The 11,975-nt window shown below is 49.4% G+C and overlaps 1 protein-coding gene across 4 annotated transcripts; it reads left to right on the top strand.

The window, feature by feature from the left end:
- Positions 1–7: 7 nt before the first annotated feature.
- MTHFR (methylenetetrahydrofolate reductase) lies at positions 8–11,031 on the top strand. Of its 4 annotated transcripts, XM_075773550.1 has the most exons (13): positions 117–171; positions 2,798–3,049; positions 3,156–3,212; positions 4,144–4,382; positions 4,693–4,803; positions 4,985–5,178; positions 5,659–5,909; positions 6,656–6,790; positions 7,102–7,282; positions 7,669–7,851; positions 9,284–9,385; positions 9,555–9,674; positions 10,192–11,031. In XM_075773550.1, exons 3-13 carry the CDS (start codon positions 3,202–3,204, stop codon positions 10,387–10,389), a joined length of 1,725 nt encoding a protein of 574 aa, XP_075629665.1. In that variant the 5' UTR covers positions 117–171; positions 2,798–3,049; positions 3,156–3,201; the 3' UTR covers positions 10,390–11,031. The 4 variants fall into 4 exon arrangements, with proteins under 4 accessions (XP_075629664.1, XP_075629665.1, XP_075629667.1 ...); XM_075773549.1 differs by lacking the exon at positions 3,156–3,212 and having other exon boundaries at positions 8–171; XM_075773552.1 differs by lacking the exon at positions 117–171 and having other exon boundaries at positions 2,912–3,049; positions 3,156–3,198; positions 10,192–10,520.
- The last annotated feature ends 944 nt before the right edge of the window (positions 11,032–11,975 follow it).

The following is an 11,975-nucleotide window of genomic DNA, read 5'->3' as shown; positions in this document are numbered from 1 at the left end:
CCGCCGCAGCCGCCGCCTAGGCCCCGCCCCCTTCAGGAGGAGCTGAGGTCGCGGCGCCATGTCGGAGAAGGGAAAGCGCGGGGCACCACGTGACTCTTCCCGCCCCGCCCAGCTTTAAAGCGCCGCGGGATGGGGCCGCCCGCGATGCGCAGCGCGTAGCACCGCCGGCAGGTGAGCGGGGCCCCGGGGAGGGGGGGGCCGGACCCCCACCGCCTGCGGACCCCCACCGCCTGCGGACCCCCACCGCGAGCCGAGCCGCAATGCCGGCCCGGGCTGCCCGCCCGCCCGCCGGCCGCTTCGGGCCGAGCACGCGCACCCGCAGGGGTCAGCTGAGGTGAAGGAGCGATCGGGCTCCAGCTTGATCCCTGCCTGGCCCCGAGCCCGGCTGCGGCACAGGGACCCCCCCCCGGTGCTTGCTGGCGCCCCTTCTCCTCCGGCAGCCCGCGGAGGGGGGGGGGGCCGGGCTCCCCGGCCCGTTCCCGCCGGCCCCTCCGTGGCCGTGCCGCTGCCCCGCCGGCAAGGCGGCAGAGCCAGCCGCGGCCCGTTGCCCGCCCCGTCGGGCTGTCAGCCCCATGCCAGGGCTCAGGACAGCAAGGCCCTGGACAGGTCCCTCGCAGGCAGGTGCACCCCGTGTGCACGTCTGTGCAGCCGAGGCTAGCTTGGGGTGGTAAAACTGAGCTTAGGAGGATGCAGACCTCCACACTGCGTGTGTCGGTGTCAGCTCAGGCCTGGAAGCGGTAAAAATAACCTACAGCAAAGCAAACAGGCACCACCAGCATCATGTAAACACAACAGGCACATCCACGCTGATCGGCATTAACGTGCTGGCGTGGGTGCGGATCTTTGCTCTGAGCTCTGCAGCGTGGTAGAGACTGAGGAACAGCAGTGCTGACCTAACGGAGCTGATGGGTGTTTAAATCGTCTTATTTTGCAACTGGTTTTGTTGTTTAGAAAATCTTTTTTCTCTTTGCAATAGCTGCGAGGTTCTGCCAGCAGGTCTGTGATGTATCTGATGGTAAGGAAACTGTTCTAAATGCTAGCTGTAGACAAAATTTTAGTGCAGCCTTTCTCCTGTCTTTGTGGTTCTAGACTACCAGTAAGATAAGGACCTTTCCTCAACAGCAAGTCTCATCCTATAGCGATGTGAACCCTTCCTTTGTGATGGGTGTTAAATCTCAAGCGGGAAAACAGAGGTCCTTTGATTTGCGTGTGGTGCTGTGGTACACTTGCTAGAAGCAAGAGATCGGGAGTTGACTACACGTGATTTTGTGCCACTACCTTGATCACCAACATAGGCTTTGGGATAATTCTCCCAGATTAGTGCCACGTGGATGTCAGGCAAAGTCCTTTGGGAGAGCTCGGTCAGGGCTGTTACTGTGCACCCAGCTGCTTTTGCTTCACTTGTCAATAGGTCTGTGCTGCCGATTTTTATCATATCCCGCTATGTTAGTACACGAGATTTAGGACTCCTGGCTCCTCTTGGCAGCAGAAGGCCTGCGCTCCTTTCTCATATCTCCTGCCAGCTGGAGAGGTCTCCAGGTGGTAAAAGTAGACTTTCTCCCAAAGGGTTTTGCTTGATTGGCAACTCAGTGTAAACAGTAGAAGATAAGTTCAAATTCTTCTTGGATGACCTAAGCCCACAGAGCTTATGATAAGGACAAAGTGCGTGCTAGCTCGTGCAACCATTTCCTCCAAAACAAACTCTGATGTTAGGTAACGCTCAGACAACTTGCTGCTTCCCAGTGACAATTTTAAGTTTTGGCAGGTACATAAGCAAATAACGCAGATCCAAATCTTATGGCAGCTCTTCTCTAATTATCTCTAATTACTACCTAATTTTAAAGGCGTAGGGTGAAACACTTTGGGGACCTAAGTGGAGTTGGGCATCCTGGACCCACTTTTACCACTGACTTGCAGTGCAGTTATCCTTTCGGTGAAGCCAGGCAAGCACAGCTAATCATGTTGCATGGCAGGGAGAAGCAGGGGGTCTCTGCTGACCTGGCTTCCAGGCAGCCACAATTGCTGAGGAAAGGAACACGTTTCCTTGGTAAAGGGAAGAGCTGAGTGCGTGCACTGAGTGGGTATTGGCCCAGGGGATAGTTACCTGTGGAGATGGTGTGTCTTATGGAAGAAGGCTAATGGTTAGAAATGCAACTGTCTGATGCCAGCAAAGCAAAACAAAGGATGGTATTTGTGCGGATGACCTGATCAGAGGACATTCTTCGCTTTTTCCTGACATAGGAATAGTTTGTGCATTCTCGTGTACCTGCCCCGTTAGTACTTGATCCCCTACCTACACTGCACTGCCTTTTGGGAACAAACATAATGGAAACTGAAGATGGACGTAGTCCAAGAAACTGCTGCTGTAGGAAAAAAAAAATCTGCTGGCATGTCCAGCCCAAGGCCACAAGATCAAAGAGGACCTCACCTGATGCACATGGGTATCATGGCTCACTAAGTTGTAGTCAGGGCAAAAGTTATGTTGACCTGACTCTTTTGAGAGCCAAATTTGACCCAGCAGGCACAGAAGAGCTGCATCAAAGTGGCATGAAGCCATCTGCTATGCTGTTTCTCTCAGCACTATCTAAACACAAGCTTTTTATTGTGTTTTCACCAGATCCCCCACTAGAGCTTATAGTGAGGGCTGGCAAAAGGGACTCCTTGATAATGATTAGTGTTGGGTCTTCGCATAGGCTTCCTTTTCATCATCCGCTGCCCACCCCAGCAGTAACTGCTCCTTGCTGAGATCTGTGTCCTGTCTTGCACCCACTGTGCTCCTTCTGTTCCCCTCCTCCAGAGAGCTCATGATGGTCAATGAGACCCAGCATACCTGCAGTGCCAGTTCCAGCTCCAAGTCTGATGGTGGCAGCAGCAGCGGAAGCGAGAGCTCTAAGGACAGCTCACGCTGCTCCACCCCTGTCCTCGATGCTGACCGTCACGAGAGACTGCGGGAGAAGATGCGCCGACGGCAGGACTCTGGAGACAAGTGGTTCTCCTTGGAGTTCTTCCCTCCACGCACAGCCAATGCTGCTGTCAATCTCATCTCCAGGTGAGGGCTGCAGGGTGGGAGAGGGGGGAGATGAAGTGTCTTTGGTGGAGGGCTGGGAAATAGCTAATGAGGCAGGCTCTGCCCCATGCTCTGTCTCCCCTTCCAGGTGACGAAGCAGGTAATGGGGCTGTGCTTTCCTGCTGAGGAAGGTAATGGACACCAGGTAACTTGTCTTCCTTGGAGGCCCTGAAGAGTTAAGTGTCATGGTGGGGTTACTGAGGGGGCCAGACTGTTTCCCCTCTCCCATGCTCTGTGAAGATGGAGCAACCCCACTGTCATGCTCTGGGGTTGAAGCAGAGTGCTAGGGGGCAATAGAGCAGAAAAGCACCTATTAAAAGCAGAAAATAATAATTGATGGCAAGTGTGCCCAAGTCTCTGGAACAGAGACCCACTTGTTTTCAGAACCATCCAGCCACTAAGGTTTGTGCCTCTGAGGACTACAGTTTTAAGCCTCTAAGATAGGTGTCCCTAGAGCTAAATGTTATCCTGGAGCCCGGCGGGGAGCCCCAGGAGCCACCATGTACTCACCTGGAGCAGAAGAAGGAGTTTCATAACTCTTTTTGTAACTGCTGTATGCTAGTGCCAGGTTTACTTTAAACAGAAGGGTCTGTTCCAACCTAGAGCAGGAGAGAGACAAGTTAGGGGAGCCTTTACTCCTTCTGTTAGGTATGCTTGGGAACACAACAGAGATTTGGCCCATCTTTTCATATTTGTGGCCTCTACAGTTAAAGCTGGGAACGGGGTTGCAGTATAGTCTCCCATCTCTAAAGGAATGGGACTTGCATTGCTGTCTATCAGAAGACACATCAGTCTAATAGAGCGTGCTGGGAGGAAGTTTATTCTACAGAGAACACTTGAATTGCAGCCTCTTCAAAGATATGTGTAAGCTCCTCACACAGCCTTAAACGATGGCTTTCCTTATTGACATTGGCCACTTGCTAAACTCCTAGTTCAACACTTTTCTTGGTCTCTCCTGCTGCTGTCATCCAAGCTCTCTCTGCCTGTTGCTGGCATTCCAGCAGTGAGGAAGATATCCCAGGCAAAGAGAGGGGAGTTGGCTACCTGTAAGGCTAACGCAGCTCTAAAATCCACAGGTTTGACCGCATGGGAGCAGGTGGTCCACTCTTCATTGATGTGACGTGGCACCCTGCAGGGGACCCAGGATCTGACAAGGAAACCTCTTCCATGATTATTGCCAACACTGCAGTCAACTACTGTGGCCTGGAGACCATCTTGCACATGACATGCTGCAATCAGACCAAGGATGACATTACAGGGCATCTGCAGAAGGCCAAGCGGCTCGGGTTGAAGAACATCATGGCATTGCGTGGAGGTGAATCCTTTTGTCCTATGATGCGTAGGGCTGAGGCTGTATTGCTATTGCATTCAATTCCAGGGCAAAAATGGAAAAATGAGATTTAGAGGCTCCTTCTGCTGCAGGAATTAAATGCTGAGACTGCATGTCACCTGATCCCTTTGGTAGCAGTTCCTCCAGCTCAAGGATAGACAAAAGCAGTCCATGGGTAAAACTGCAAACTTGGAGGTTTCATCTTGTCTTCCTTTTGACAGGAGGTTTTCACAGAACCAGCAGATCTGAGTTCAGCAAACAGTTGGAGAGAGCTGTGGATTTGTTCTCTTTTCAGATCCTGTTGGTGAGGAATGGGAAGAAGAAGTAGGTGGCTTCAACTATGCTGCTGACCTGGTTAAGCACATTCGCAATGAATTTGATGATTACTTTGACATCTGCGTGGCAGGTAAATGTCTTTCACTGCAGAGGGTGGGGTAGGGTTTGCAGTAGGGAAGTCAGCTCAGCAGTCCCTCTCTGGACCTGGGTTGTAAAATGACAGCACTATCAGATTAGCTACTTTCTAATTTCTAGTGTGTTGTCCTGACCACCAGGGTTTCACTTTTTCTTTTTTTCCTTTCCCTCAAAAGGCTACCCCAAGGGTCATCCTGAAGCAGAGAGCTATGAGGCAGACCTGAGGCACCTGAAGGAGAAAGTCTTTGCTGGGGCAGACTTCATCATTACGCAGCTTTTCTTCCGATCAGAAACCTTTCTCAGGTTCATGAAGGACTGTCAAGCCATTGGCATCACCTGCCCCATTATTCCTGGCATCTTCCCCATACAGGTGAAATCCTGTAATTCTGGTTCGGGGAGGGAATAAGGATCCAGGATATTAGGTGTTTGTGGGTCAGGGCCTAAGAGAGGTCTATTAGTATCCTCCACAAAATTTCTAGGAAGTGAGAGTGCTAAACGTGATAAATCTGTAGGTGGTTTGCCAAATTAAACTCCTAGGCATGTAATAACAAGCTTAAAAGGTTTTTCTGTACTCATATGGCAAAAAGGGATATAACAGAGAACGGTCTGCCAGTCCTAAGGGGTTAGGCATCACTATCAGCATGTTAGGCTCAGGCAACAAGAAATGGGAAGAAATCACCTAAAGTGACATGACCAGGACTGCATTACCATCCTAGAGATATAGGGCCTAGGAATATAACCCAGAAGCCCCAATTCTAAATCTGCCACAAAATCGAGATCAAGTACCTGTGTTACTGGGATGTCAGAAAAGGGCCTTGGAAAAATGAAAATCCCCTGCATCTTCATCCAGGGTTACCACTCCCTGCGCCAGCTGGTGAAGCTCTCCAAACTGGAAGTGCCTCAAGAAATCAAAGATGTGATTGAACCCATCAAGGACAATGATGCGGCTATCCGGAACTATGGGGTGGAGCTGGCAGTGTCCATGTGCCGGGAGCTGTTGGATAGTGGCATGGTGCATGGGCTCCATTTTTACACCCTCAATCGGGAAGTGGCGACTACTGAAGTCCTTAAGCGCCTGGGCATATGGAAGGAGGACCCCAGGTGAGCAGGACATGCTGGCTTCTATTAGTTCCTCTTCCACATCCATCCATCCCATCTACTGAAGGCTCAAGCAATGGATGGGTTGGCACGTCTCCTAGCTGCTTTTTTTTTCCCCTTTCTTTTTATTAAGCACCTTTCTGCATTTAGAAGTTCACCTTTCCTGCAGGTCTCTGAAAAGCTGGGATGAATAGAGGGGACAGCTGAAGGAGGAATTTGTTTTAGTCAAGTAGCTTTAAAGTAGCTTGTTCTGGAACTTTAAAAACCTAAACTCTTAGAGCTGCCACTTGGAAGAAACATGGTTTTTGAGGTCTGTCACAACCCCTCTTACAGGCTAGGTGCTATATAAGCTCCCGCTGTGGATTTCTAGGGTTCTCTGCGGCTGATAAAGGTAATGTGGACTTCTCTGAGTCCACAGGCTTCAGCATAGACAAGAGGAAGCAAAGGAAAATGGATAGCTGTTTTTTCTTGTTAAAAATAGCTTCACACAGTGCTTTTCCCGTACCTCACCCAATTTCAGGTGTCAGTCCTGTACTTAACCATTTAATAGACACTCACTGAGTATCCTGTGAGGGAACTAAGTGGGAAAGATTTTCCATAAAGAATTTTCTGTCCTACTTCTTGACAAATAGAACTCTTCTCAGCCCCTGTTACTTGCTGTCCCCAGAGGCAAGTTCTTCAGGGGAAGGTCTTCCAGCCTCTAGTGAAAAGTCAGCAGAATTGTGTTAATATCTGTTCCTCCTGTGCAGGCGGCCTCTACCCTGGGCAGTCAGTGCTCACCCCAAGAGAAGAGTTGAAGATGTTCGGCCAATCTTCTGGGCCTCTAGGCCAAAGAGTTATATCTATCGAACTCAAGAATGGGACGATTTCCCCAATGGACGGTGGTAAGCTGTCAGCCTGCAGTGGCAGTAAGGTAGAGGTGTGGTATGAAAGCCTGCTCCACAGTTGGTCACCGTTGTTAGTGGGTGTCCTGGGCACGCTTTGGCCTTGACAGAACAGGTGGCTTCTTAACAAAGTGGTCCCCAGTTGCTTGGATTTGAATGAGATGAGGAGAATGGCACCAAGATGTTGAGGCTTTTGATCTCTAGGTGGATTTTTTTGGGTGGTACTTTTCCTGGGTGGTTGTCTTCCTGCATCACCAAATCATCTTGTCTTCCTTAGTGGCCTGTTAATCCTCTGTTTGCTCCCCTTACAGGGGTAACTCCTCCTCTCCAGCCTTTGGGGAACTGAAGGACTATTACCTCTTTTACCTGAAAAGCAAGTCTCCCCGGGAGGAGCTCCTGAAGATGTGGGGAGAAGAGCTGACTGGTGAGGAAAGCGTCTTTGAGGTGTTCACATGTTACATCACAGGAGAACCCAACAAGAACGGGCACAAGGTGAGTCATGGCCCAGGAAGCGGTGCTCAGTGTGGCACAGACAATAGCACATATTTCCTCTTGCTCCTGGTACCACATTGTTCTCCTAAACAAGAATTGGCACTTCCCTATCAAAAAAGACTTGCTGAGATAGTGGCTGAAGGGAATCCAACAGCCAGAGCTAGGGCTCAACATAAAAGGAAAGTTGCTACACTATGACAGGACCAGTACCGACAGACTTCAGCAGTCGAGTTGAGGATATCCTGCCCCTTGAAGCAAATCTGGGAATTCTGTCCTGAAGTAGGTGTGTTTGAGACCATTAGGGCACTACTGAGTTCCTTCAGTATCCAGAAGGTAACGAAAGAGTTGTTACATCCATTGTGAGCCATCCTTTCTCCTCACGGTAGGTTACATGTATGCCTTGGAATGACGACCCTCTTGCTACTGAAACCAATCTTCTGAAGGAGCAGCTGGAGAAGGTTAACAGGCGAGGAATCCTCACCATCAACTCCCAGCCAAACATCAATGGCAAACCATCCACAGACCCCATTGTAGGCTGGGGGCCCAGTGGGGGCTATGTCTTCCAAAAGGTACTGTACTACCCTGGGCTAGGCAGCAAAGAGTTATGACCTAGTTTGGTCTCTGTTAGGTAGGGAGGTCCTAGGCTTTCACCTAGATAATCCTTCTGCCTGCTCCTCATCTTAATGCCTTCTTGCTGAGATGAGGCAAAGCTCCTTTGGTGTCTTAAGGAAGAGACTGTCATCTCTATGGGTTACTACTTAGCTGTTTTCTCCCACCATCAAAACATCCATTGAACATTTATAGTTTCTTTGTTTTCCTCTCAGCAAGTTATCATTAGTAATTTCTTTCTAAAATAGGGCTATGAAGTTTTAGATAGACATGTGCCTGCCCGCTGCATCCGATCCCATTCAGTGATGCGGGAAGCACACAGGTTTTTGATAAAATGGGAACCAATAAGGTAGTATCTCTACCATCCAGCTTCTCACGGTAATAACCAGGCATTTAAAAATTCCCCTATCTGTCCTTCTCTAAGGCAGAGTTTTCCACGAATTGCTCCCACCCCACAGCAGTACTGCTGTGCTATTCAGACAGCTGCCAGGTTCCTTCTCTGGCCTGCAAGCACTCTTATCTCCCATCCCTGCCTCCTACTGTCATGCATTTTCAGGCCCTAGAGCCTTCCCACTAATGGCTGTGATAGGAATCTCCCATCAAGGTAAATGCCAAGCAAGTGGCTCATACTAGGAAACAAAGGAGCCTTGTTCAAAACAGATCCAAACCGCTAAAGCCATGAGACCAGCAGATGGCAAATGCAGTTATGTTTTCAAAGGAAAAAAATTCCCCCGAGGTGAGGCGAAATCCATCATCACACACAATAGCCAGGAAATGGGGGGAGGGGAAGTAGTTGTTGGGAGCAGCCAAGCACAGAGCAGCAGTAGATGGAGCAAGTATAGAATTAGGTTGTATACACACACAGGGAGAATTGTGAACAAAAGATGAGGACAGGGAATGGTAGGGTACTTGGGAGAGCCCAGCTGAGACCTCTGACTTCTGCTCCGGCCAGACTGGGCTACCTTGGCGAGACACTGCTGTTCACAGGGTGCCATGTACAACAGGGGTCAAGCCCAAGCCTGTTCCATGCACCCCACTCTGGCACAGGCTGCTTCCCAGGCACAGTGGTTGTGGCTACCCTGTCTGGAGCTTATTCCGGCCTGTCTGCTTATGTGGGTGCTAAACAGGAAGGCTGTAGCTTTCCTGAGGTGGCTGCTCTTGGGCTGTTACCTCTGCTCTTCCTATTTTTCCCCCAGTTCTCTTACTAATTAGCTCTGCCCTTTGCTCAAGCCTCCTCTATAGTACAGGTTTCCAGGAACAGCCGCACAAGTCTTAAGCTGCCTGGTTTCCAAGCAGCAGACTGTACAGCTGTTCTCTTAGTTGCCTGTATGTGTCCCAGCCCTGCCATGAGTAAAGGCTCTTAATTCTCTTTCCCCTTCTCCACCCCTGCAGGCATACCTGGAGTTCTTCACCTCCAGCGAGATCGTCACAGCACTGCTCAAAGTGCTGAAGAAGTACGAGTTGCGAGTGAACTACCACATTGTCAATGTCAAGGTAGGCTGTTTACAGGACACTTTCGCTACCTTAGGAGAGAGGCAAATACCAAAGATTCAAATATCACTATGAACCAAGTGGGACAAAGTGGGACTGAAGAAAAGGGAAAGTGAAACAAGTCAATCTTCCTCCAGCAGTTGCTTCAGAAAGGTTTTCCTCCCTTTGGCAGGGCCAGAATATCACCAACGCTCCGGATCTGCAACCCAATGCTGTCACCTGGGGCATCTTCCCAGGCAGAGAGATCATCCAGCCCACTGTAGTGGATCCTGTAAGCTTCCTCTCCTGGAAGGTGAGTCCTCCCTCCTGCTCGGTACATTGCTGTGCTGCCCTGGAAAGTCAGTGTGTCTGATTTGGTTTTAGTCTGTTACACTTCTCACAAGTAAGTACTGTTGTGATATTGGCTTGCAGAGGTCCAGATGTTGTTCCTCCTGCTTCCTCAGATAAGGAGAACTTTGTTCCAGCAAGAGCTCTTCACAGACACCAAGGGCGCCTGAGAGCTACCACTATCACTGTTCTGTCCCCCAGAGCTCTGGGCAGTAGCTCTCCCTCCCCTCTTACACGCAAAGGGGCAGTATTGAGCCATTGTACTGCAAACGTGTCTCCTTTCAGCTCTCAACAGTTGTGTTCAGGCACTTCCTACTGACTGGAAAGCACGAGGCTCCTTGCTCAGCTCTTGCAATTTTTACTGAGAGGAAATGGGCCACAGGCTGGCCAGGCATGTGTGACACTGGTACTACTAAATGAGGTAGTATGAAAATGCAGCTCTAACATGTGCATTACACCACTAGTTTTTTTTTCCTTGGCAGGATGAGGCCTTTGCGCTGTGGATTGAGCAATGGGCCAAGCTCTATGAAGAGGAATCACCCTCTCGCATGATCATCCAGTACATCCATGACAACTACTACTTGGTCAACCTGGTGGACAATGACTTCCCACTCGAGAACTGCCTCTGGCAGGTTGTGGATGATACTTTTGAGCTATTGAACTCTCCGACTCAGCAGTGAAAATTCCTCTTCTAATCCCTTGATTCCTCCTGTTCACTGACTGTGGGGAGAGAAAAAGCAGCTCCTGTACTGATGGTGGACCACACACTCCTAAACCCAGCAACTAGGCTAGCTCTCTGATCTACCCACACTACATGATCTATCCCCATCACAAAGGTTCCTTGACTCTTCCTTGCTGAACAATAGCCAGAACTACCTGAGCATCTGAGCTGAGGCTCTAGACTGAGCTTGAAGGCCAGCTCTGCAGAATGAAGAGGTGCTAATGTTGATTACAGTAACAGGAGAACTCTTGTACATCAATGTGCTAAAGCTCAGCTCTCCTAACTTTCTCATGCCAGAAATACTGCCTTGGAAGCAGAAACACTCCTGTCAGCAGTGCCTATGCAAGGAGATTTTCAGGAGTTACCAACCCTGAAAAGAAGCTCAAGTTGCTTTTACATTGCACTCCTAAGATGTATTTCTTCATAACTGATCATATCAGGCTCTTTTGCACTCACTCCAGAAGAAAGTTCAAATTTTCTCTGTATCTTTTCTCCTTTTACTATATTTCCTGTTTTCTTTTCAATAGGAGTATGTAAATTTCACTTCTGGATGAGGCTGAGTAAGAATCACACTAAGTACAATAAAATACACAAATACAAATGTCTCTTGTACTAGGCCATACTCTTGAAAGGGGCAAAGACTGATACTGTTGCCATAATCAGCCTGGCACAGGGGAAAGTTTTAAGAAAACCACTTGTTTATGGGGCAGTTCTGCCTTTACTTTCAACACATGCCCTAAGTAAAGTATGAACAAAGCTCCATGGTAGAACAAGAAAAGCTTAAATCTTAGCATTTACCAAAAGCAACCAGCTACAGCCTTTGGTTCTGTTCTGCAAGGTCACAAGAGTTGTGGTGGTCCTTTTTCAGTGCCAGTAGGGAAAGATAGCCTAACAGGCTTAGGCCCCACAGCATTGAAATAAGTTGTCGGGGGAGCTATGGAGGTTGCTTTGTGTACTTAACAATCCTGCAAAGCTACCACAGGCTAGGAAAACAAGACCTTGGGGCAGTTCCCAGTGGGATTTAGAGATCCCTGCCACGCTGTGAGCATCTCTTTCAAACAAGCAAGGAAGAAAAGCCTTTTCCAGATTCTTCAGACCCTCTCATTACAGCTGTCTGAGACTGGGCTCATATATCCAGGGTAATTACAGGGCATCAATCACAGAAGCAAGTAATGGGAAGGTTGGGGGTCAGACACGCCTGTCTTGCCTCAGCAAAGCTTTTGGTGCTCAGCTGTTGCCAGCAGGTTTCTTCATCCCTAGCCCATTCAGCACAGAAAGGAACCAGCAGGAAGCAGTCAAGAGGTTGGCCACCCACTGAAAGGCTTAATGAAGAGCTGATGGACCTAGACAGGAGGAGGAGGTGGGAGCTATGTGGGAATCCCCCCCCCCCAGGGGAAAAGCCAAATCTAAAAATAAAGACCTGTGTTCTCACCTACTGAGGACAGCCCAGACTTTGGAATCAACAGGATGTAGTGTTTGCACGGGCAGACCCCTGCTCATCTTTTTAAGACATGTATTTGCTTATTCCCCTCCATGACACTAAAC

This window comes from Balearica regulorum, chromosome 21 (assembly GCF_011004875.1).
Source record: "Balearica regulorum gibbericeps isolate bBalReg1 chromosome 21, bBalReg1.pri, whole genome shotgun sequence".
Taxonomy (NCBI): domain Eukaryota; kingdom Metazoa; phylum Chordata; class Aves; order Gruiformes; family Gruidae; genus Balearica; species Balearica regulorum.
This window is presented reverse-complemented; position numbering and strand designations above follow the sequence as displayed.

What these genes read in the sequence shown, in the direction of transcription:
- MTHFR (XM_075773549.1), top strand. Translation starts at nt 2,805, where the DNA reads ATGATGGTCAATGAGACCCAGCATACCTGCAGTGCCAGTTCCAGCTCC. An exon ending in CTGGCATCTTCCCCATACAG is followed by an intron (nt 5,179 to 5,658) that starts GTGAAATCCTGT and finishes ATCTTCATCCAG; the next exon opens with GGTTACCACTCCCTGCGCCA. An exon ending in GGGGCTATGTCTTCCAAAAG is followed by an intron (nt 7,852 to 9,283) that starts GTACTGTACTAC and finishes CCACCCCTGCAG; the next exon opens with GCATACCTGGAGTTCTTCAC.